The sequence below is a fragment of the Populus euphratica genome, unplaced genomic scaffold, assembly GCF_000495115.2.
Source record: "Populus euphratica unplaced genomic scaffold, PopEup_1.0 scaffold54.1, whole genome shotgun sequence".
NCBI classification, from domain to species: domain Eukaryota; kingdom Viridiplantae; phylum Streptophyta; class Magnoliopsida; order Malpighiales; family Salicaceae; genus Populus; species Populus euphratica.
Window position 1 is genome coordinate 859,761 of NW_011499910.1, and position 26,498 is coordinate 886,258.

Sequence of the window (26,498 nt, forward strand, 5' to 3'; positions counted from 1 at the left end):
AGTTATTGATACTTGAAGTGCAAAATGATGATATAAAACCATGATAAAAATGCACTTTTAAGTACTAATCACTCCAACTTCACTAAGATCAAATCTAACTCCTTTATCCACTAACTCATACATCTCCTTAATTAGAGGTCTTCATACCTCTTGAATATGAGCTAAGCTCTCTAATGATTTTCTACTCAAATCATCGGGCAACTACATTTGCCCTGCCCGGGTGGTGATGTATGGTACAATCATAATCCTTCACCAATTCCATCCATCTCTTCTGCCTCATATTTAGATCCCTCTACTAAAAGATATATTTCAAACTCTTGTGATCTGTAAAAATCTCACAAGTTTTACCATACAAGTAGTGCCTCCGAATCTTCAAAGCAAAAATGACAGTTGCCATTTCTAAATCATGTGTAGGATAGTTCTGTTCATGCTTCTTCAGCTGTCATGAAGCATAGGTAATAACCTTGCTATGCTGCATTAGAACACATCCTAACCCCACTCTCGAAGCACTCTTGAAGCATCACAATACACTATGTAACCGCCAAAACCTGATGGTACTGCTAGAATAGGCGATGTAGTCAATCTTTCTTTCAACTCTAAGAAACTTTTTTCAGAAGCTTCAGACCACTGAAACTTAACATTCTTCTGCGTTAACTTAGTCAATAGTGCAGAAATCTGAGAAAAGTTCTCCACAACCCTCCGATAGTAGCTGGTCAAACCTAAGAAACTTCTAATCTTTATTGCCAAAGTAGGCCTAGGCCACTGCTTAACTGCTTCAATCTTTTGAGGATTAACCTCAATCCCATTCCTTGACACTACATGCCCAAGAAATGCTACACTAACTCTTTGAGAACTTGCCATACAACTGATGATCTCACAGAGTTTGAAGCATCATTCTAAAGTGTTGCTCATGCTCCTCTTTAGACCTCGAATACACCAAAATATCATCAATAAAAACTATCGCAAATTGATCAATAAACTGGTCAAATACTCTATTCATCAAATCCATAGAAGCTGCTGGTGCATTCGTCAACCAAAAAGACATCACTAAAAACTCATAATGACCATACCGAGTTTTAAAAGCTGTCTTTGAAATGTTTGTCTCCCTAATTCTCAACTGATGATACCCATATCAAAGATCAATCTTAGCAATGTAAGATAAATATAGTGTAAATGTGGTAAGAGTAAAAAGGGTGAAAGTGTGGTGAGTGCAACTGTGAAAGTGAGAAAGTGTAGATTTGAGTGAAACACTGGGTTTTGTGGGATTGTACTCGGTTGAGTTGAGTGTTTGTATCATTCCTCTAATAATATATAATCTACTGCTTCCGTGGACATACCCGGTTTTAGGAAACCATGTAAATTTGCTTGTTTGTGTTTTATTTGTGTTTGCTTTCGATCCAGTACGCACAATACAACCATCTCCTCCCCCTTCTCTTGTAAGTATCGTTGCCTATCCAGAAGAATGGTGGAAGACATAGTGGAGTGGGAGCATCCTAACACAAAGGATGTCCTTCGTCCCCATGTAGATTTTGAACGATATTGAATTACAGGTAACCATCGTGTTTTAATTACTCTCCCTCCCTCCCTCTCTTAATCTTAAAACTTGTTTTTCTCACTGATTCCTCTGTTAATTTATTATTTTTTTAATTGGATGGCTCTTCATTTTTTCATGGCTTTTAACTATTTGGTGATCTTTTTTTTTATAGGTAAATGGTGAAGGAAGGCAAGCCTTTTATTCAACAGGGATTGAACAGAGGGCGTGTTGCCTCTTTCGGATTCGCTGCCATCAAATATTGATCCAGAGTTCTTCATTTTACTGATACCTTTGTTCGTTGACAAGTGTTGCAGTGCTAGTAATTTGCAAGCAAGCAGGATTGATAATACGAAGAAACTCACTAGTTTTTCTATTTCTCTCTTGTATTCGAGGTGTGTTGTCCTCCTAATTTCTCATCCATGCTAATTTTGTGTTTAGTAATACGGTCCAACTTGTTTTTAAAAATGCTTTTTAAACTACTTTTTATATGAAAAAACATCACATTGATACATTTTAAATATTTCTTTTATGGTTTTGATGTGATAATGTTAAAAATTTAAAAAATATAAAAATATAATATTTTAATACATTTTCAATTAGAATACGATATTGAAAAAAACAACACATCTATAATATTAGTATTATTTGACCTGACTCAATTCGTCAAAATTAGATAATATAGATATTACAAATGACAGTGGGTCAAAAAACTTAATAAATTGATATCACGAATCAGGTGATGAGCTATAATTTTTAAAATCTAGATAATTTAACCCAACCTATATGTTCTATAATGACAAACATAATTTGTTTTTATATGGTTGGTCCTCCTTTAGCAATTAATTACTTCATTTTAGTCCATTTATTCAATTAGTGTATTAAGCCTAAATTGTTTGTTAAAACTTATAATATGCTTTAGGCTAGTTTATAAGGTCTAAATCTTATTTCTAATAGTCCAACCCATGGATATTTACAATAATCATGAAAAAATTATTCCAACTTGATATATCAAATCCGTTTAGGTATAAAAAAATTTGAATGAGTCAAGTCTATAATTTTATAAAATATCAAATCTTATTTCTAATAGTCCAACCCGTGAATATTTGCAATAATCATGAAAAAATTATTCCAACTTGATATATCAAATCCGTTTAGGTATAAAAAAATTCGAATGAGTTAAGTTTATAATGTTTTAAAATATCAACTATTGAATTAAATATAATTATGGATCTAAACTAGATCCAACTATATTCATAAACGCCTCTAAAATAGCCTTTCAATTTTTTATACCAAACTCATGTAGTTAAAATAATTTTTCTTTAAAATATCAAATGTTGGTCTTTTCAACTTTTTCAAAGTATTGTAATTACTTTGATATTTTTAAAAACAAAATCAACATAACTTTCTCACATAATCTCTCTTTTTTTAATCATTTCATATTGGTTTTATTATAAATTTAAAGGTTACTTGAGAGTAATACTATATTTGACCAAAATTAATTATTATTAAAAAAAACTACACATGTATCGACATGTTGATAGCCCTTGTTTTACGAGGACAGTGCATGCAAGACTATTCAACCATCAAAAACTACCTTTCAGGGCAGTGTTTAGAAGTCTCACCCCTTAAATGATATGGTGACATGTTGACTAAACACATCTTTAGGTTGATATCGACAACCATTTACCCCCTCTTCTTCTCTCTCTCTCTCCCCTCCTCAAACTTTGTGCCAATCCCTTCAAAAATTAAGACCAGCCCCTTCAATTTATTTTGCCTTCACATTTAATCCTTATCCTTGTTATTACTTTTTTTTTTATTTTGAATAAGTTATAAAATTACAAATGTTTTGCAATTTCACTCTCTTATTTTTTAATCTATAAATAATCTATCAAATTACAAATATTGTTTTGCAATTTCCTTGTTGTCTTTTTTAATTATTTTTTTTTGTACAGTTTCACTCTTTAATACTAGGTTGTTTAACAATTTGGATAGGTTCAGGTCAAATTGTTTTTATATATTTTTTATTTTTATATTTTTGTGAGCTTAATTGTTAATATTGTTTATTTTTTTGTTTATATTGTTTGAATTACTAATTAAACCTACAACCCGGATCTTAAATTTTTTTATTCTAATTTTTTTTTCCCCGGCCGGCAGCGAAGAAGCAGGGGCAACAAATATAGGTAGCTATAACGAAGCAGGTTCTTTGTTTTTTGGCTCTAAAATGATCAAATATTTTCAGAACAAATTTCCTATTTTAATTTTCGAAACAAGTGAAGTGGGATAAATCATAATTAAGTCCCATAAACAAGTAATTAAATTATGATTGATTTAATGATATCAAAAATTTAAAAAATATAAAAAAACATTGTTTTTTATATATATTTTTAATTAAAAAACATTTTTTTTAAAGAAGTATAGCAAGACAGATATACAAGATGCACTTCTTCTTTTTAATTTTAATTGTATTCATGAGAAAATAAAACTTTTTTTCTTCTCTCGTCTCACAACAGCTATCCACTGAGATGAAGAGTCTCCAAATAATTAATTCAAAATCCAACTTGACTCCAAACATGTCTCAAGGGGCTGGTGACTAGAGTTTTATTTGTTTTTATATTTTAAAAAAATTTATATTTTTTTATTTTTTTATTTTAAATTAATACTTATCAAATTCAAATCTAGCCATGTCTTAAGTTGACTGATCACCAAATCAACCTTGTGGATACGACTAGGTTTGAAATCTATGATTTTTAGAATCGTCGTTGAGAAGGTAATCCTAGGAACTTAGGATAGGCTAGCAAGATAGGTGAGGAGTCCATTTATTTTTTTGCAAAATATTTTACGAGCAGTTTTTTTTAAATAAAAAAATATTTTTAATAATAATAATAATAATAATAATAATGATAATAATAAGATGATATTTATGGAAAAAATGATAATGATAATAGTTAAATATAAGTAATTATTGAGATATATAGTTGGATAATATTGTAAATAAATTATTATTTATAAAATAATTTATTGAATGTTAAGAATAGATAATATTTTCTCACAAATAAATTAAATTTGAAGGTTAACTATAAAATATTTTTTATTTGCTAGTTTTTCTATGAAATATTTTACAAGAAATAAATACAAAAAATAATTTTTAAAAAATACTTTAGGGAAACAAACACAAAAATGTAAAATATTTTACTTAAAACAAACAAAATTATACTATTCACTTTCAAATTCTCGTAGTTTCTAATTTTTTTTTTAAGTTCTTAATAATATGGTAGGTAAAAGCAATTGGTTACTTCCCAGCGACTTCTGTCTTCTCAAACAATACATTAATTAATCGTTATGATTGAGCTGACGATTAGTAATATTACGGTAGTTCAGGAAATGCGGTAGATATTATTTTTTAAAGTATATTTTGTTTAGAATTTTATTAAAATAATATAATATTTTGGTAAAATTAATTTTTAATATTAATATATAAAAATAATTTCAAAATATTAATTTAAAACTAAAACTTTTTCAAAAATTTTTAAATAGCACTTAGACGTAATACTTTAACATTTTCTTCCTTGTCTCATCTCATTATACCATTCCCCAATTTCCTTTTCCTCCTCAGCTTCTCTGACCTGTGCTCTCTGTTTTTTTTTTTTAAAAAAAAAACCATATAATAAGTTTCTGTATAGTGTTCATAGATTTATTCTATTATGTATTCAAGGTGAGAATTGGGTTGATTTAGGCTGACTTGAATTAATTTTTAAAATATAAGATTTAAATCACAAGATTATTATAATTTTAAACAAATAAAATTGAAACAAATTATAAAACTCAAATATTAATAAACTTATTATTAATGATGAAATTAAAAAAAATTCAATATAAAAAAACACAATAAAACAACTTAATTATACTCTAATAAACTCACAAAACCAGTTAATTAAGTTATAAGACTGAGATAACTTCATAGAAAATAATTTAAAATAAATGATAAAATTTAATTTATAATCAATTGAATATTAAAGATATTAAATGATAAAACTAAAAATAAAATAAAAATTAAAAAAATTAAATTAATTTGTGAAACATGTGATATAGTTAATAAAATTGAGACAATACAAAGAAAATAAACAACAAAAACTTATAAAATGCAATCTAAAAAAATAAATATTAAAAGGTAAAATTATAAAAATTAATATTATTTATAAAATGGAACAAACAGAATAAAACTGAAACATACTTGGGAATGATCGAAATTATAAAATCTAATTTATAAAAGGGAATGCATTCCTTTAGCGCGTGTAGTTGAGAATGATTGCCACTCCCGCGACTATTCACATTCCCTCACCCTTAAGGATTGCTTTGTTGAAGACGACTCCGGCCAGTATTGCTGTGAGCTTTGTGAGAAAGAAAGGGATCCAACGTATCCTGTTTACTACTGTGATCAATGCCCTGATCGCAATCCATATCTCGCTCATATTGAATACCTGATGTTGGAGGTAAGGCCAAATTTAAGCCCTTATGGAGGAAAAAAGTGAAAACCATGTTTGCATTATTGTCTAATTTTCAACTACTATCATTCAACTTCAATTTGCTTGCTATATATACATGTTCAAATTCTCTTAATCAGACATATAATGCTCTGAACTTCATGCAGGACTCGTCCTTACATGCTTTGAGTTGCATTTGTTTGTGGTATAATGATTCTCATGTTTTATTTGTTGGACATGGTAAACTTTCTTCGCTTGGAAGAAACTTCACTAGAGGCGATAACATGGGTTGCTCTACAGCTAATGGAAGCAGAGCTCAACTCTGCGAGGACCTCTGCCAAGATGGTTGATGATGGAGATGTAAAGGGTGATACGAAGTGCCTTGCTCTCGTCAAGCACACAACTATCCCACCTTGGAATCAAATTAAGGTTAGGCCATTTGAGTGATCTTCCTTTTTTTTGTTATTTCAACTTCTGCTTCTGTTCTCTTGATCTTAGAATCATATTATGGTTTCAAAATGTTGTTTTCTACATATTGTTATTGTAAAAGAATCAATTCAGTTCAAAAACTTATATTATTAGATGAATTTTTAAAATATAATTTATATTATTTATTTGTATAAACTTATATTATATTGTTTAATTTTTATCAAATAATAAGAATAATATTTGAACTCGTGATCGCTTGGTTATTGATGCTTTGATACCATATCAAAGAATTAATTCAATCAAAAAACTTAAAATATTAAATAAGATTTCAAGATATAATTTATATTATTTTTTAGTAGTTATTTCTACCATGATTAACATGAATGGCATGCTTCCTCTAAATTTATAAAGTCTATTACATAGAAAGTGAAGGCACTGACGCATTCAAAGCTGCTCACAATGTTTTACCCTCCAATTATATTGAATAGACCTGTAAGTTTGGTTTGTTAATTCTCTTCTTTCTCTAAGATGCAGCTTAAAGGTTTCAGGCATGAACATATCCTGGTCCCTGAAAATAAGGAATCAGATGCAAGGAGAACTTACTGTTCTTGGTGCGACTGCAAAATTTTCGGTCCAGGCTATATCTGTCAACAATGTTCGGGAAACTGGCGTATATCATGCGCTAAATCGCCCCCTGAAAAGACACACTATCTTCACTCACAGCACACCCTAACTATGTTTTATCCTCATTATTTTGAGTACTTTATATGCGATGGCTGTGGAGATCTTTGCCATGATGTTGCCACTTATCATTGCTATGAGAAATGTGCTTCTCTACCTGATGATCAGTGCGAGAAATTGAAGAAGACAGAAAGCAAAACTATAGATTTTTGCCACAAGCATAAATTAACAAGAGCCAACTGTGCAAGAGGAATTAAAGAGAAATGCAAGGTCTGTCAGCTCCGTATCTCCGGTGCAACATATTGCTGCATTAACTGCAACTTCTTCCTTCATGAATCCTGCCTTGAGACACCACAATAAATACAACACCAGTATCACCTGCAGCACCCCCTTCTTGGTCGGGACTTCGATGGAAATCCAAAAAACTGCAGAGCCTGCAATCTGCAAATTTGGGATATTGCCTATTACTGTGATATCTGCGATTTTGCTCTCCATTTTAGATGTGCTACTTACTTAACTTCCACTCTCATACATGAGTTCCACCATGAGCACACACTCTTTTCCTTCGTAGCATGAGATCTAGGGGATCAGGGCTTTATCCAGTCGCTAGAACCACAACCCTCAAAAGGCAATTTTTGTTGCGAGACCTGTGGAAATGATTGCAGTGGTTCCTTCTATCGTTGTGTTGAATGCAACATTAATCGACATCTTGAGGGCATTCCATTGCCATTTAAAGTTCAGCAAAAAGACCATCATTTGGATCCTCTTACTCTCATGGAAAATGTAGTCGAAGATGATTATGGAGAATATTACTGTGAGATTTGCCAGGATAAAAGGAACCCAAATCATCCTGTTTATTGCTGCAAGATGTGTAAGGATAACTGGTTCATTGCTCATATTGGATGCGTGATTAAAGAGGTGAAACTTGTTTTTCCATAAATTGCTTTGATTATTCGTTAAAAAACTTCTGTAACAAATCATCTGCAAGCCTATATCTTTAATTAGTACCTGCTACATTTTCTCATGTTGATCATTTAAAATGTTTGATTTATCAGGGAGACACTTCATTAGAAATACTGGAATGGTGGAATAAAGATTTGGGATCAGACTATGAGGAGACCTCTAGCAAGGAGGATGATGGGACCTCCCTTTCCAGTCATTCTGATCTAGAGAGTTATGCAATGGGAGAGCATAATACGGAAGGCCCTGGAATTACTGAACTTGATTAAAACATCGAGGGTAATGCAAAGGCAATAAGGCAATGAGAGAAATGTGCCTGCAGAGATCCTTGCGATGTTTTCTTGCCTACAATAGACGACTAGTGATTGGTATGTTGAAACATCTTCAGCAAGCTTGTAACGCTCGGTATATTGGTGAACGCACATAAAACAATCTGTACATTGCAAATCACTAAGAACATTGTTAAAAAGTTTATCTTATCGAAAGTGGCGAAATTTAGTTAAAATGCTGAATTAACATGGAAGCTAAATTCAATTTCTTAATCTAATCTGGGATGAGATATACTTCGCTAGAGGTACATTCATCATGGAGTGATGATCTGGGATCAGACACTGGAGAGACTTCTGGCAAGGAGGAATGTGGAACCGTTCTTTGAGAGTGATCCGGGAAAGCAAAATCACGAGATGAAAGATTGAAATGGAAAGCACCCTGCAAATGTTGAACTGGATGAAGAGCCAAGGTAACCTCATCAGGAGATTAAAGCAAACAGGTTCATCTCAAGACTCAAAGCTCATCAGCAAGTTTCCCAAGTGCAGGCACCCTACTGTCAAGTGAAAATCTCTAGTTAATACAGGTTTTCTTCCAGCTGCAACATTCTTACTCGATATACATTTTGTTGTTAGGTTTGCTTCAGCTGTACCCCTTTCAGTCCAGTTCATGTAGCAATTGCGAGACAATGTTAAGATCTGATACTCATATCGAAATGAGTCCACTCTGTACCCAAAATTCTATGCATTTCCTTCTGGATAACCATACACATAAAGGTAGGAATACGAACATAAATATTTAGAAGAGGTTGAAAGAGGCTAAGCATAGATTCAACCTGGGAGATATGCAGAGGCATGTAAATGTTTATTGTGCATCCATTCAGTCCTTACAAGATTACGTTTATATTCTGATATGTTAGAAGAAGATTCGAGGGGAAAGCGAGTTTTTTTCTTGTTTATATTTCTTTTTATATATTTTAATTGTTCTTCTGATTAATTATAAGTTTATTTATAAATATAAAATTCTAAAAAATTAAAGATTTAAACAAAATAAAAAAACTAATTCTAATATGATCGATGCACCAATTCAGACAATTCTTTACGGTATTATTAAGAACAACAATTTCCTATTTATTTTAATTACCAAGTATGTATTTAATATTATAATATATAATACTTTTCATTTTAACATAAATCAAAATATTTTTTATTTTTATTTTTATCATCAACTTAAAAAAATTATTCATTTCTCCACCGCCACAAAAGCTTTATATCATAACATGATACACTGCTTTGCTGAGTCCTCGAGTCATCATCAGTTACCACTCAAGATTCCAGCTCAATATTGACCAACACGCGGCCAAGAGAAGTTCCATTTGTTAGAAAATAATATATATTATAGTTTTATATTTTATTTAATAATTTAAATTTTTAAATTGAGATGGTTTTTTGATATGATATAAAAATTTTAATAATCAAGAGATTACGAGTTTGAATCTCATTATTTTTATTTATTTGATAAAAATTAGATACAAAATAATATAGATTTGTGCAAATTTCAAGTTCAAAAAAACTTTAATTTAAAGAAATATATTAAAAAATAATATAAATTATATTTTAAAAATTTATTTAATAACTGATAAAATAACTAAATCATGAATTTAGTTAGTAAACTTTTGAGCTAACCCATGTTAACATAGATTAAGAACCAAGATACATTAACATGTATGCCAGCATAATTAACAAGAAAAATACTATATTAACATAATTAATTAGTATTGATGGATTAAAATATATATTTATCCTTAAATACACAGATATTTAATATAATTTAAAAATATTAAAGATAAAAATAATAAAATAACCAATTACTCTAAAAATAAATAATTTAACATAATAAACATCATGTTACAACATCCAAACTCAAAATCCATGAAACAGATTAAAACTTTGGTGGTGGGTTTACTGTGAATAATTGTACGTATCACGAAGTGGCCTTCCTCATTTTGTGCATCAAATCTCCCATTCACATAACAAAAAACAGAGAGTTCTCTCTCATTTATTTCTCTGCTGTCTTCACACACGAAGACGACAATCAATTCGTCTAGCCTTCTCATTTTCGGTCAAACAATAAATGTTCGGTAATAACTATTTAAATGTTCGATAAAAGTTTGGAATCAAGAAATTTGTTCCTTTTTTGAACTCAGGTTTGAGTTCTTAAGTGCTTATATGATGGTCACTGAAGACTTACATGGTCGTTAACTTCAGGGCCCGTGAAATTAGTCGTGGTGCGCACAAACTAACTCGGACACCCACGTTAATCTAAAAAATAAATGTTCGGTCATCCTGTCCACGAGTATAAGCAGGTCAACCCTAGCCAGATATGAAGTTAGTTGGTGATGAAAATTTTATTTGTTTTTATATTTTAAAATATTTTTAAAAACATATTTTTTTTTGTTTTAAATTAATATTTTTTAAAATATTTTTAATCATTTTGATATATTGATATTAAAAATAATTTTTTAAATATATTTTTAAATAAAAAATATTTTAAAAAATAATCATTACTATATTTTTAAATACATCCAGATAAACCTTATTTGTAAGACTGAGTTTGACAGGGGAGTAGGATTGATTTGTTTTGTGTAATTTTTTTTTACATGTAAAATATTTTATATTTTTTAACGATAATAATAATGATTATGGTGAGAGAAGAATAATATAAAAGATAATAGTTGAGAAAGTGGATGCTATTCTAAGCATGTTATTATCTGTAAAATGATTTATTGAATTTTATAAGCTGAAAATATTTTTAGGTAAATAAATTAAGTTTGGAGGAGGTTAGTTGTAAAAATATATTTTTTCATTAATTAGGTTTTTTATAAAATATTTTACAAGAAATAAATAAAAAAACATTTTTAAAAAACTACTTTAGGGAAAAAACAAAAAAAAAATATTAAAACAAACAAAATTATACTATTAACTTTCAAATTCTTGTTTTCACATCTCACACATTTTTAAAAATCTACTTTAGGGAAAAAACAAAAAAAATTAAAATATTAAAACAAACAAAATTATACTATTAACTTTCAAATTCTTGTTTTCACATCTCAGATGAGGGTGAGTTCATACGTAGTTTCTGTTTTTTTTTTTTAGTTCTTAATAACATGGTAGGTGAAAGCAACTTGGAATCTAATGTTTGGGAGGTAAAGTAATCGGTTACTTCTATTCCTTCTTATCAAACAATATAATAATTAATAGTTATGATTGCACTGACCATTATTAATATAGTGGAATTCAAAGTATATTATTTTTAGAAATTTATTAAAAATATATATATTTTTTAAAAAATTAATTTTTAATATTAATATATAGAATTAAAAGTATTAAACAAATTAATTTAAAATTAAACAAAATTATTTTCTTTTTAAAAATAATTAGTCAGCTACCGCAACATTTTCTTCCACGTCACATCTCATTTTACCAGTCCCTATTTTACTTCCCCCCCTCAACTTCTCTGATCTGTGCTCTCTGTTCTTTTTCAAACCATATATTAAGTTTCTGAATGGTGTTCATAGATTTATGTATACTGAGATGATAACTTGGTGGACTCGGATGAACTCTAAATCCATGATTTATATTATAAGAGATAATTTTAAATAAATAAGTAAATTTTAAATAAATTATTAAACTTAATTTTTAATAAATTTATTATTGAATAATTAAATTGAAAAAAATCAATATAAAAACATACAATAAAACAATTTAATTACCCCAGTAAACTCACAAAATTTATAAATCAAATTATAAGATTAAGATAATTTTATAAAAAATAAATTAAAATAAATATCAAAACCTAATTTATAATTAATTAAATATTAAAGATATTAAATTAAATAAATTAGAATAATTTATCAAACTTGTAACATAGATAGTAGAAAGAAAACAAAAAATTATAAAATTTAATATATAATAAATTAAATATTAAAAAATAAAATTAAAAGAATAATACTATTTATAGAATGGAACAAACAGAATAAAACTGTAACATACGCGGCAAAGGATCGAAATTGAGAAGGATATAAAATTTATTTGAAGTTATTTTATATTTTGAAATAATACGAGAAGAACAGAATGGAAATGAGGTGCACGTTACTCCCTGTCTTCACAGTTTCCACGACAACTGGGTCCACGCTTTAACATTATTGATGTCCAACGGGTTTCTCCATTATTGTTTCTGCTTGATCCTTGTACTCTTCTCTCTGCGCTATTACTGTAACAATCTCTTCCACATCTCATCTCATTCTACCATTCTCTGCTCCCAGCTGCAAATCATTTCTTAAAACCATATACTCTTCTCTTGCCTGTGCTTTCTGCTATTTTTTTCTGAATACTGCGCAGGCAAAGCAGCTCTTGCAGAACATCTTGAATCCAGGTAAAGTATTTATACTTCAACTTGTTGGTGTTTTTGTTTTTCACTTGCAACTATGGTTTGAATCTTTTTAAGTAAAGGACAAGTATCATCAGTAGTTTCCAAAAATAAATCAATTGATCTTTATTCAATACTGTGACTTTGTTTTTTTATAGGAAAAAAATGGTTCGATCAACCGATCGATTCTGGGATGATGTTGAAGATATGAATAATGGTGTCATGAAGTGTAAATTTTGTGGGCATTTATTTTCCTAGAAGACTTCCATTTCGAGGATCAAATGGCATTTGTCAGGAGTGAAAAGGCATGGTGTTAAAATATGGTGTTAAATCAAGGAGATTTATCCGAACCAGCAGATCTATTGTGTCTTGGCAATGAAAGATGTTATGATCAACTCTGTTCTCCACCAGTAAACAATGATGTCACGATGAATGAAGTGCAGAACATGGTTAATGTGAGGACAGCATCAGTGTTACGAGTGTTGGAACAAAGCAATGCAGTACATCACTGTTTGGCAGGGGATGCTGGAAGGATACAAGTGGGAGTTCAGGGCATGGAACAAGGAGTGGCGGAAGACAGAATTTGTTCACATTTAGAAACGGAAAATGGCATGGGAAACACTGGTGAAGGATCTCTTCAGCATGCTGACAGCAGTTTCTCTCTTGGGAGACACACTGTTGATGAACATGAGAATAGAGGAGAAGCAACACAAGGAATTGATGTAGTGAATCAATCAGCTGGTTTTTCAATGGAGGAGGAGGAGGAAGTGGAGGACGATAGAGGAAGGTTAGTGCAGCCTGGCGCAGGAACTAGCTCTTATAGAGGCCTTAAATACAACACAACTGAGACTAGAGGAGATCCAATTCCTCTTAGCTCTACAAAGTGGTTTGAGCATTTGAAGAGAATAAGAATGTGATATGGTCTCTGTTAATGAATGATAATTCTCAACCATTGCCAGAGTTGATAAAAACTACAATGCTATAACATATCCATAATAAGCTTCTAGAAAAAAGAGATATTTATTTTAGTGTTTATTGGGTGACTGTGTCTCAACATTAATAGATTGCAGAACCTTATTATTACTTGCCTTGGTTTAGTTCTTTTTAGAGAAGATGATAATTTATGTAGAGCTGTTAAATTATCAAAAGAATTAGTGAAGAAACAAAATGAATTCTCATCTTGGATGATTTATGGAATTCTTTCGAGCTACACCCAGTGGGAATTCCTGTTAATTTAGAAGGATGCAAGCTAATTATGTCAACTCAAACAGTAAAAAGTTTGTAACCAATTGTATAGCCAACACAAAATCAAATTGGAGCCACTTTTTGAGGAGGAAGCTTCGACTTTGTTCATGGAGGAACTTGAGGATGACAAAGCTCTTTCTTTAAAAGTGGAGCAAATTGCACTAGATGTTGCAAAGGAATGTGCTAGTTTGCCATTCAAAATTATTACAGTGGCAAGAAGCTTAAGGGGAGTAGATGACCTGCATGAGTGGAGGAACACATTGAATAAATTGAGAGAATCCAAATTTAAGGACATGGAAGATGGGGTATTCCGGTTATTGAGGTTTAGTTATGATCAGTTAGATGATTTAACACTACAATATTGTCTCTTATACTTTGCATTATTTCCTGAAGATCATTTAATTGAAAGGGATGTCCTCATAAATTATTTGATCGATGAGGGAATAATGGAAGGAATGAGAAGCCGTCAAGCAGCATTTGACGAGGGCCACACAATGCTCAATAAACTTGAAAATGTCTGCCCATTATAAAGTGCTTCGTATGATGGTAGTAGACATGTCAAGATGCATGACTTGATGAGGGACAAGGCCATCCAAATACAGCAAGAGAACTCTCAAGTCATGGTTAAAGCAGGTATGCATTTAAAAGAGTTGCCTGATGCAGAGGAGTGGACAGAGAATCTTGTGAGAGTTTCACTAATGCATGACCAAATTGAAAAAATTCCCCCGAGCCATTCACCGAGGTGTCCCAATCTGTCAACTCTATTTCTATGTGATAATACAAGGTTGCGATTTATTTCAGATTCATTTTTCATGCAACTACATGGGCTAAAGGTACTCAATCTGTCTAACACACATTTATTGAAAAATTGCCTGATTCTATCTCTGATTTGGTGACTCTCACTGCTTTATTGCTCAGTAATTGTTGTAACTTAAGGGATGTACCATCATTAAGAAAGCTCAGAGCACTACAAAGGTTAGATCACTTGAATACTGGACTTAGAAAGATGCCTCAAGGAATGGAATGTCTATCCAACCTCAGGTATCTTAGCCTCAGTATTGGTGAAATGGAGTTTTCCAGTGGGATATCCTAAACTCTTACACTTGCAAGTGTTTGTATCTGGTGCTCAGATAAAGGTTAAGGGAAAGGAAGTAGGATGCTTAAGGAAGCTGGAAACTTTGGAATGCCATTTTGAAGGTCACTCTGACTTTGTGGAGTTTCTAAGATATCAAACCAAATCACTGAGCAAATACAAAATCCTTGTTGGGCTTTTCGATGTTGACGTTCCATATCTATCAACTTCCAGCAGAGGGAAAACAATTGTTTTGAGTAACTTGAGTATCGACGGAGATGTTTTTATATGTTTGGTCCTCCTTTGGCAATTAATAAATATGGGTGATAATTTTTAAAATTCGGACAACCTAACCCAACCCGCATTCCTATAACATTAAATATAATTTGTTTTTATATGTTTGGTCCTCCTTTGGCAATTAATTACTCCATTTTAGTTGATTTGTTCAGTTGGCGTATTAAGCCTGTTAAAACTTACAATATTCTTTAAGCTAGTCCAAATCTTGTTTCTAATAGTCCATCATGGGGATATTTGTAATAACCATGAAAAACTTATTCTAAATTGGTATATTAAACCCGCTCAAGTCTAAAAACTTTTGAATGGATTAATTTTATAATTTTATAAAATATCAAAAACTAAGTTGAATATAATTATGGATCCAAACTATACTCTACACCTCTGGAAAAGCCTTTTATAGATGCTTATTATTATAATAAATTTTCTTTAAAATATTAAAAGTTAGTATTTTTTTTACCTTTTCAAAATATTGTTTTTGCTTTGGTACTTTTAAAAACAAAATCAACATAACTCTCTTACATAGATTTTATTTTTTTTTGTCATTTTACATTGATTTTATTATAAATTTAAAAGTTACTTGGGAGCAATAATATATTTGACATAAATTAAATACTGTTAAAAAAAAATCTATGCACGTGTCGTCATGTGAATAACCCTTGTTTTTGTAAGGGTGGCATATGCAAGACTGTTCGACCATCAAAAACTACCTTTCAAGACGGAGTTTACAAGAACTCGGCCCCTACATGATGTGGTGGCATGTTTACCAGACAAGTCTCTGGTTTGGTATCGACCATTTCCCCTCATTTTTCTTCTCTCTTTCTCTCCCCTCCTCGAACTCGGTGCCAATCCATTCAAAAATTAAGAATAGCCCCTTCAACTTATTTTACATTTATATTTGATCCTTATCTCTTTATTACTATTTTTTTTTATTTTGAATAAACTATAAAATTACAAACATTTTGTAATTTCACCTTATTATTTTTTAATTTTTAAATAATTTATCAAATTACAAATATTTTTTTTTTATTTAGAATCATTTGTTAAATTATTATTTTTTTTACAATTTCATCTCCACTTAGTTTTTTTTTCCTATCAAATTTTACTCTTATTTTTTTTTGTTACTTTTTTTGTTTGATAATTTTTTTATTAATATTTTTTTATGATTTAATCATTCAAAACTAAAGTGGTTGGGAATTAAATTTTTTAATTGAATTTAATGCAATATTTTATGGATTGTGAGTTTTAAAAATTAGATAAGGTTTAGGAGGTTTGTCCAAGTTTGTTTGTTTTTTTTAAAGCTAATATTTTTTTATTTTTTATCTTTTTTTTAGAGGAAGATTTGAAAGGAAAGCAGGTTTTTTTCTTGTTGATGTTCCTCTCTATATATTTTAATTATTCTTTTATTATATATAAATATAAAATCCTAGACAATTAAACATTTAAATAAAAAAAAACTAATTCTACTCTGATCGAGAAAGCATGCCTAGAAAGCATACTGCTGACTTCACCTATGCACCAATTCAGATAATACTCTACCATATCAAGTACGTATTTAGTATTATAAAGCTTTTAACGTTTGACACTGCTTTGCTGAGTCCTCGAGTCATCATAAGTTACCACTGAAGTTCCAGCTCAGTATTGATCAGCACGCGGCCAAGGAAAGCTGACGACTTCTCGACAGTGCTCCTTCTCCTTTACGACTTTTCGACATTGCCTTTGCTATTTGTTGATATTAAAAATAAAAAAAAATGTTAAAAACATTGTTTTTTTTTTATATTTTTATAATTAAAAATTATTTTTAAGAAGTATAGCAAGACGAAAAATATACAAGATGCACCTCTTCTTTTTAATTTTAATTGTATTCATGAAAAAGTAAAACTTTCTTTCTTCCATGTATAGACTTCTCACAACAGCTATCCATTGAGATGAAGCGTGTTTAAAAAAGTGTGTTTTATGGTGCGATAACAATTATTTTTTAAATAATTTTTTATACTAAAATATATATCAATAATATTTTTTTTATTTTTTAAAAATTATTTTTAACATCACCCTATCAAAATAATCCAAAACGTATAAACCATATTAAATTTTAACGAAAATAAAAAATAAATTTTTTTTGAATTTTTTGGGAACGCAGGTTCAACTGCATTCCCAAACCCTGTAGAAGTGTGGTAGCAGTTATTTTTATAAAGTGTTTTTCATTCCAAAATATATTATAACAATATATTTTTTATTTTTTAAAAATTATTTTTAATATCCGTACATCAAAAACATAATAATTTAAAACAAAAAATAAAAAAAAAATTAACTTTTTTTTTTTAAATACTTTTAAAATACAATACCAAATACAGCTATGAAGAGTCATGCTAACAATAATTATAAGCAAGTCAATAAAGAGTCATTCTAGCCATGAATATAAAATATAAAATATTTTATATTTTTTTAGTATATGATTAAATAATTTTTTTAATAATTATAATGATAGTGGTAATTATGATAGTGATAAAAATAATGAAATGATAATAATGAAGAGATAGTAGCACTGATGATAACATAATCAGATGATATTATAAAAAATTATTATTTATAAAATAACTTGCTGAATTGCTTTTTCGGAAGTTCCAAAATATATGTATGATTGACGTGATCATTACTAATGCTATGATAGTGTTTTTTAGATAAGGTTGTTGTTATTTTTTAAAGTATTTTTTATTTAAAAATTTATTAAAATAATATATTTAATTTTTTAATAAATAATTTTTAATATTAATATATTAAAACAATTTAAAAATATTAAAAAAATATATTGAAAGCCGAAAAATTTTCAATTTTTTTAAAAAGCAATTAGACCTCGGTACCAAACCAGACTCTATGAATGCTAGCTAGCTTTAACACCATTCAGGTCTGTCAAATTTATTTGGAGTTGCTTGATCCTTATACTCTTCTCTCTGCGCTATTACCTTAACAATCTCTTAATACCATTCTCTGCTCCCAGTAAATCATCTTTTAAATCCATATACTCTTCTCTTGCCTGTGCTTTCTGCTCTTTTTTGTCCGAATACTGCTCAGGCAAAGCAGCTCCTGCAGAACATCTTGAATCAAGGTGAAGTATTTATACTTCATCTTGTCGGTGTTTTTGTTTATCACATGCAACTATTTTTTGAATCTTTTTAAGTAAAGGACAAGTGTCATCAATAGTTTCCAAAAATAAATCAATTGATCTTTCTCGGTTTTTATAGTCCATGTCTTACGGAGTTCACACTAAATTGACCCTTAACCTTGAGCTTTATATATATATATATATATGTAATTATTTTTTGTTTTAACCTTTCTTTTTCCAATTAATGTAACTTCCATTAATTTTTATTCAATTCTGTGACTCTTTTTCTCTATAGGAAAAAATGGTTCGATCAACCGATCGATTCTGGAATGATGAAGATATGAATAATGGTGGCATGAAGTGTAAATTTTGTGGGCATTTATTTTCCCAGAATACTTCCATTTCGAGGATCAAATGGCATTTGTCAGGAGTGAAAAGGCGTGGTGTTAAAATATGTGAGAAAGTTCCTGAAGAAGTTCAAGATGCAGCCCGTGCAGCTATTGATGGCCCTCCAGAAAAAATAAATAAAAATGAAGCAGGATCGAGCAATAATGAGGTCACTAATGCAATTTCAGCTCCTGCAAAAGAACAGAACAATGAAGTGATGCATTTAGACATGGCACAACAAGAAGAAGCCTTTTCCCCTGGAGCGTTCGAACGTTGGATGGATAGCATCACTGATCAAGAGATCGAGTCTATGTTGGGACGTAGTTCTCCTGAAGAGCTTCTGCATGATGCAGTGGAGACTGTACCTAGAACAGAAATGGTGCAGCATCTGGAGAGAGGTAGCTCTCATGAGAGGACATCAATTAATCAAGCTGATGAGCATCTAGGAGATTCATCCGAACCATCGGATCTATTGTGTCTTGGCCTTGGAAGATGTTATGATCAACTCTGCTCTCCACCTGTAAACAATGATGGCATGATGAATGAACCATCAATTAATCAGCCCGATGAGTCTCAAGGAGATTCATCCGAACCAACAGATGTTTTGTGTCTTCGCCTTGGAAGATGTTATGATCAACTCTGTTCAACAGTAAGCAATGATGTTATGATGAATGAAGTGCAGAACATGATTACAGTGAGGACAGCACCAGTGTTACAAGTGTTGGAACAAAGCAATGCAGTACATCACTGTTTGGCAGGGGATGCTGGAAGGATACTAGTGGGAGTTCAGGGCACGGAACAAGGAGCGGGGGGGGACGGAAATTGTTCACAGTTAGAAGCGGGAAATGGCATGGGAAACACTGGTGAAGGATCTATTCAGCATGTTGACAGAAGTTTCTCTCTTGGGAGACACCCAGTCGATGCACATGAGAAGAGAGGAGAAGCAACACAAAGAATTGATCTAGTGAATCAATCAGCTGGTTTTTCAATGGAGGAGGAGGATGCGGAGGACAATGGAGGAAGGTTAGTGCAGCCTGGCGCAGGAACTAGCTCTTCCAGAGGCCTTAAATACAACACACCTGAGACTAGAGGAGATCCAATTCCTCTTAGCTCTACAAAGTTAGTGGGTCGAGCATATGAAGAGAAGAAGAATGTGATATGGTCTCTGCTAATGGATGGTAAATTCTCAACTATTGGTATTTATGGAATGGGGGGAATTGGTAAAACAACAATGCTACAACATATTCATAATGAGCTTCTAGAAAGAAGAAACATTTCTCATCATGTATACTGGGTGACTGTGTCTCGAGATTTCAGCATTAATAGATTGCAGAATCTTGTTGCAACATGCCTTGATTTAGATCTTTCTAAAGAAGATGATATTGTACGCAGAGCTGTTAAATTGTCAAAAGAACTAGTGAAGAAACAAAAATGGATTCTCATCTTAGATGATTTATGGAACTCTTTTGAGCTGCATGTAGTGGGAATTCCTGTCAATTTAAAAGGATGTAAGCTGATTATGACAACTCGATCAGAAGAGGTTTGCAAACGAATGGATAGCCAACACAAAATCAAATTGACACCACTTTGTGAGAGGGAAGCTTGGACTTTGTTCATGAAAAAACTTGGAGAAGACAAAGCACTTTCTCTAGAAATGGAGCAAATTGCAGTAGATGTTGCAAGGGAATGTGCCGGTTTGCCATTGGGAATTATTACAGTTGCAAGAAGCTTAAGGGGAGTTGATGACCTCCATGAGTGGAGGAATACATTGAAGAAATTGAGAGAATCAAAATTTAAGGACATGGAAAATGAGGTATTCCGGTTATTGAAGTTCAGTTATGATCAGTTAGATGATTTAGCACTACAACATTGTCTCTTATACTGTGCATTATTTCCCGAAGATTATATAATTGAAAGGGAAGTCCTCATAAATTATTTGATTGATGAGGGGATAATGAAAGGAATGACGAGTAGTCAAGCAGCATTTGATGAGGGCCACACAATGCTTAATAAACTTGAAAATGTCTGCCTATTGGAAAGGCTTGGTGGCGGTATATTTTTCAAGATGCATGATTTGGTTAGGGACATGGTCATCCAAATACAGCAAGAGAACTCTCAAATCATGGTTAAAGCAGGTGTGCAATTAAAAGAATTGCCGGATGCAGAGGAGTGGACAGAGAATCTTGTGAGAGTTTCGCTAATGTGTAATCAAATTGAAAAAATTCCCTCGAGCCATTCACCGAGGTGTCCCAATCTGTCAACTCTATTTCTTTGTGAGAATACAAGGTTGCAATTTATTTCAGATTCATTTGTCATGCAATTACACGGGCTCAAGGTACTCAATCTATCTACCACAAGTATTAAAAAATTGCCTGATTGTATCTCTGATTTGGTGAGTCTCACTGTATTATTGCTCTGTGAGTGTCAGAACTTAAGGGGTGTACCATCATTAAGAAAGCTCAGGGCACTAAAGAGGTTAGATCTCTTTAAAACTGAACTTAGAAAGATGCCTCAAGGAATGAAATGTCTATCCAACCTCTGGTATCTTAGACTCGGTTCAATTGGAAAAAAGGAGTTTCCCAGTGGGATATTACCTAAACTCTCTCAGTTGCAAGTGTTTGAATCTAGTGCTGTGATAAATGTTAAAGGAAAGGAACTAGGATGCTTAAGGAAGTTGGAATCTTTGAAATGCCATTTTGAAGGTCACTCTGATTTTGTGGAGTTCCTCAGATCTCCACAAAATCAAACCAAATCACTAAGCAAATACAGAATTTTTGTAGGGCCTTTGGATGATGAAGATTATTATGGAATGTATATGGCAACTCCCAGCAGAAGGAAAACAATTGTTTTGTGTAACTTGAGTATCAACGGAGATGGAGATTTTCAGGTCATGTTCCCAAATGACACTCAAAAACTGGAAATTTTTAATTGTAATGATGGAACAACTTTATGCGACATTTCATCCTTGATAAAGTATGCAACTAAACTAGAGATCCTCAACATTTGGGAGTGCAATAACATGGAGAGCTTGGTTTTATCTTCTTGGTATTTCTGTGCTCCTCCTCCATTGCCATCTTCTAACAGTATATTTTCTGGTCTTGAAGAGTTTTATTGCCGTAATTGTAAGAGTATGAAGAAGCTGCTGCCTCTTGTCTTGCTGCCAAACCTCGAAAAGCTTGTAGTTCAAGAATGTGAGAAAATGGAGGAGATAATAGGAACAACAGATGAAGAAATCAGCAGCAGCAGCTCCAATCCGATCACAAAATCCACACTCCCAAAGTTAAGAATTCTGAGATTGAAATATTTACCAGAATTGAAAAGCATCTGTGGTGTAAAAGTGATTTGCGATTCTCTTGAATATATTGAAGTAGACACATGTGAGAAGCTGAAGAGGATTCCAATTTGTCTTCCGTTGCTTGAAAATGGCCAGCCATCTCCTCCCCCTTCTCTTCAAAATATCGTTGCATATCCAGAAGAATGGTGGGAGACAGTAGTGGAGTGGGAGCATCCTAACGCTAAGGACGTCCTTCTACCTTTTGTACGTTCTCGAGCTGTATGACGATTCTTCTCTTAATATAAATATAACATTGAATTACAGGTAACCATCGTGTTTTAATTCCTCTCCCTCCCTCCCTCGCTTAATCTTAAAAGTTGTTTCTCTCACTGATTCCTCTGTTCATTTATTATTTATTTGATGTGGAATTGGATGGCTGCTCTTCTTTTCATGGCTTTTAACTATTTGGTGATCTTTTTTATAGGCAAATGGTGAAGGAAGGCAAACCTCTTATTCAACAAGGATTGAAAAGAAGGCGTGTTGCCTCTTCCGGATTCGCTGCCATCAAATATTGAACCAGAGTTCTTCATTTTACTGTTGAGCAATCTTCTTCTGCAAAGAGCTTGGCTGCTTCTCATTCTTTTGAGATCGGGATTTATAGCCCTGACAGGATTAAGCTATTATGATTATTTTTCTTTATGATAAAGATCTTGTAATCTTTGATTTTATCTATAAATAAAATTTGAGGGATGGCAGTAACCTCCAAGTTCTTGTTCTGTTCCTGGCTCCTGGCTCTTTGTTCTTTGATCAAGTTAAGTTCTCTAGATACCCTTTGATCTTCGAAGGGTTGTGAGTGAAAGTGGGGTTTGAACATGGAATCTTCAAATTGTCACGAATTAAATTTTCCAGAGCTTATTGAAATATTGATTATGATATCTAAAATGTATGAAAATATATATGTTTTTGAATTTTTTATAAAAATGTTAAAACACTCAAAGTATTTTTTTTCATTTATATATTTTTTAAAAATATATATAATTTTTGTATTTTTAAGAGACTTCGATTTTATGCACCAAACAAAAATAAATATTTATACTACTATTTTTTGAGTTATTTTTATTTTTATATTTTTACAATATTATGTTTGACAAGACTCTTTTTTTTTCTTTAGAAAAACTGCCAAGACATGCCTAAGAATGTGTTTGTCAAACACATCTTTAGGCTAAAGATCCTTTGATTATAAAGGTGGCAAACTAAATAGAGTTTTAAACGTGTGACCTGGTTTTGATCTAACTAAGTTGACCTAACTAGGTTGATCTAAAAATAAACTAAAAACAAAAAACCAAAACATATTAAACATAAAATACAGAAAAAAATTAAAATTACTTGTATAAAATGAATTAAACACAAAACAAACAAAGAATACAAAGAACATAGCTTAAAACCAGCAACGTGCAACCCAAACTAGACCAAATTTCAAGTAAATAAAGGTATGGTTTTATTCGCAAGCATATATAGATCGAGAGTCAAGCATAAAAAATCATTGATTATCACTCAAAAACTATTATTTGATCAAAGTGTAATTTCGGCAGTTAAAAGAAACTTAAAATCTAAATGCATGAATGCTTGTTATTGATGCATATTAGATATAGATTATTTGATAATCAAGTTGTTTGAAGGGTCCTATGCAAACAAATGGACAAAAAATACAGCAAGAGAACTCTCAAAGCTTGGTTAAAGCAGGTGTGCAATTAAAAGAATTGCCGGATGCAAAGGAGTGGACAGAGAATCTTGTGAGAGTTTCACTAATGTGGAATCAAATTGAAGAAATTCCCTCGAGCCATTCACCAAGGTGTCCCAGTCTGTCAACTCTATTTCTATGTGATAATACAAGGTTGCGATTTATTTCAGATTCATTTTTCATGCAATTACGTGGGCTCAAGGTACTCAATCTATCTGACACCAGTATTCAAAAATTGCCTACTTCTATCTCTGATTTGGTGACTCTCACTGCATTATTGCTCAATTAATGTTATGGCTTAAGGGATGTACCATCATTAAGAAAGCTCAGGGCACTAAAGAGGTTAGATCTCTTTAATACTGGACTTACAAAGATGCCTCAAAGAATGGAATGTCTATCCAACCTCTGATATCTTGCACTCGGTTCAAATGGAAAAATGGAGTTTCCCGGTGGGATATTACCTAAACTCTCTCACTTGCAAGTGTTTGTATCTAGTGCTTCGATTAAGGTTAAAGGAAAGGAACAAGGATGCTTAAGGAAGTTGGAAACTTTGGAATGCCATTTTGATGGTTACTCTGACTTTGGGGAGTTTCTCAGATCTCGGGATCAAACCAAATCACTAAGCAAATACACATCTGTGTAGGGCTTTTGGATGATGAAGCTTATTGTGTAATGTGGGCAACATCCAGCATAAGGAAAATAGTTGTTTTGAGTAAGTTGAGTATCAACGGAGATGGAGATTTTCAGGTCATGTTCCCAAATGACATCCAAGAACTGAAAATTCGTAATTGTAATTATGCAACAACTTTATGCAACATTTCATCCGTGATAATGTATGCAACTAAACTAGAGTTCCTCAACATTCGGAAGTCAAGTAACATGGAGAGCTAGGTTTTATCTTCTAGGCCCTGCTCTGCTCCACTTCCATTGCCATCTTCTAACAGTACATTTTCTGGTCTTAAAAGAGTTTTATTTCTGTAATTGTAAGAGTATGAAGAAGCTGCTCCCTCTTATCTTGCTGCCAAACCTCAAAAACTTGGAAAAGCTTGTAGTTGAAGAATGTGAGAGAATGGAGGAGATAATAGGAACAACAGATGAAGAAATCAGCAGCTGGTGAATTCTGAGATTGAGATCTCTACCAGAACTGAAAATCATTTGTGGTGCAAAAGTGATTTGCAATTCTCTTGAAGAAATTAAAGTAGAAACATGTGAGAAGCTGAAGAGGATTCCAATTTGTCTTCCGTTGCTTGAAAATGGCCAGCCATCTCCCCCTTCTCTTAGAAGAATTGGGATACATCCAAAAGAATGGTTGGAGTCAGTAGTGGAGTGGGAGCATCCTAACGCAAAGGATGTCCTTCGCCCCTTCGTTCAACTTTAGTAGATGTCAATTCTCCTCTTAATATAAATATAATATTGAATTACAGGTAACCATCATGTTTTAATTCCTCTCTGTCTTAATCATTCTCTGTCTTTCAGTCTTTGTTTTAATTCCTCTCAGTCTTAATCTTTCTCTTTCTGTCTTTCTTTAGATTAATGTTAGTGAGTCAGACATAACCACAACCATGTCATGATTTATGGGTTTATATTAGATTTGATCAACAACTAACGAAGCTAGACAAAGAGAAGTGAAGCATTTAGAGAGCATCACTCCTTGTTTTTTATCCTCAAGGCCTTTACACTCCTCCTTTTGATATCATCCCAACCTTAAAACTTGTTTTTCTCAGTGATTTCTCTGTTTATTTATTATTTGTAGGAAAAAGACTTTGTTTACTTTATTTGATGTGAAATTGGATGTCTCTTCATCTTTTTAAAGATGAGATTAATGCTTATGGCTTTTAATTATTTGGTGATCTTGTTTATAGGAAAATGGTGAAGGAAGACAAGCCTCTTATTCAGTAAGGATTGAGAAGAAGGCATGTTGCCTCTTCCGGAATCGCTGCCATCAAATATTGATCCAAAGGTCTTTTGCTGCAAAGAGCTGGATTTGGAATGGTTCCTAATCCACGGTGCTATAGAATGTGGCAACAGAACTATGTGTAGAGGAACACAAGTAAATCCAAGAAGACGATCTCCTTGCCTATCGATTCTTCTCAGATCTTTGTGTTAACTAATATGTGATCGATACGATCTGACATCAAAAAAATAATTTGCAACAAAGAAAACAAATAAAAAAATTAAATTTTTTTAAAAATATTTTTGAAACGTAGAAATAACCCGCTTGAAAAGCGCCACAAACAACTCTTATATATGTACATACTAGTTGGATGCTCGTGCAACACTCCGGCTTACTTTTTATTTTTATTAAAAATATTATAAAAATTTATAATATAAAAAATAGTTTTTTAATATTAATAGTTTTTTTCAAATTTATTCATTATTTTATTAATAATATTAATTGTAATAAAAATAATAATATTCATCACATAGATAATTATATTAAGAATTCCATTGATGATTATAATATATATAATAATATTTTTTATATGAACACTTTGAATTATAACAGAAATAATAATATTTATAATACACATTATTATATTAAAAAAACCGACATAGGGTTTGGATGTGGTCACATCTAAACCTAACTTGGAGTTGGGCAGGG

General features: G+C 31.6%; 1 protein-coding gene, 1 long non-coding RNA gene and 2 pseudogenes across 2 annotated transcripts; all 4 read left to right on the forward strand.

The window, feature by feature from the left end:
• The first annotated feature begins 1,403 nt into the window (after positions 1–1,403).
• LOC105133884 (uncharacterized) lies at positions 1,404–2,043 on the forward strand. The gene is made up of 2 exons (XR_843888.1): positions 1,404–1,550; positions 1,707–2,043. It is a non-coding gene; the product is annotated as an uncharacterized LOC105133884 (long non-coding RNA).
• Positions 2,044–5,790: 3,747 nt separating this feature from the next.
• On the forward strand, positions 5,791–9,302 carry LOC105133910 (uncharacterized; annotated as a pseudogene).
• A 3,276-nt stretch (positions 9,303–12,578) lies between these two features.
• On the forward strand, positions 12,579–22,938 carry LOC105133883 (probable disease resistance protein At4g27220). The gene is made up of 3 exons (XM_011038029.1): positions 12,579–12,786; positions 18,790–22,479; positions 22,640–22,938. The coding sequence occupies exon 2, from the start codon at positions 18,796–18,798 to the stop codon at positions 22,438–22,440; it is 3,645 nt and encodes a 1,214-aa protein (XP_011036331.1). The 5' UTR covers positions 12,579–12,786; positions 18,790–18,795; the 3' UTR covers positions 22,441–22,479; positions 22,640–22,938.
• LOC105133882 (probable disease resistance protein At4g27220) lies at positions 13,556–24,558 on the forward strand (annotated as a pseudogene).
• Positions 24,559–26,498: the final 1,940 nt, after the last annotated feature.

Coding starts and splice junctions, on each gene's coding strand:
- LOC105133883 (XM_011038029.1), top strand. CDS start 18,796: ATGGTTCGATCAACCGATCGATTCTGGAATGATGAAGATATGAATAAT.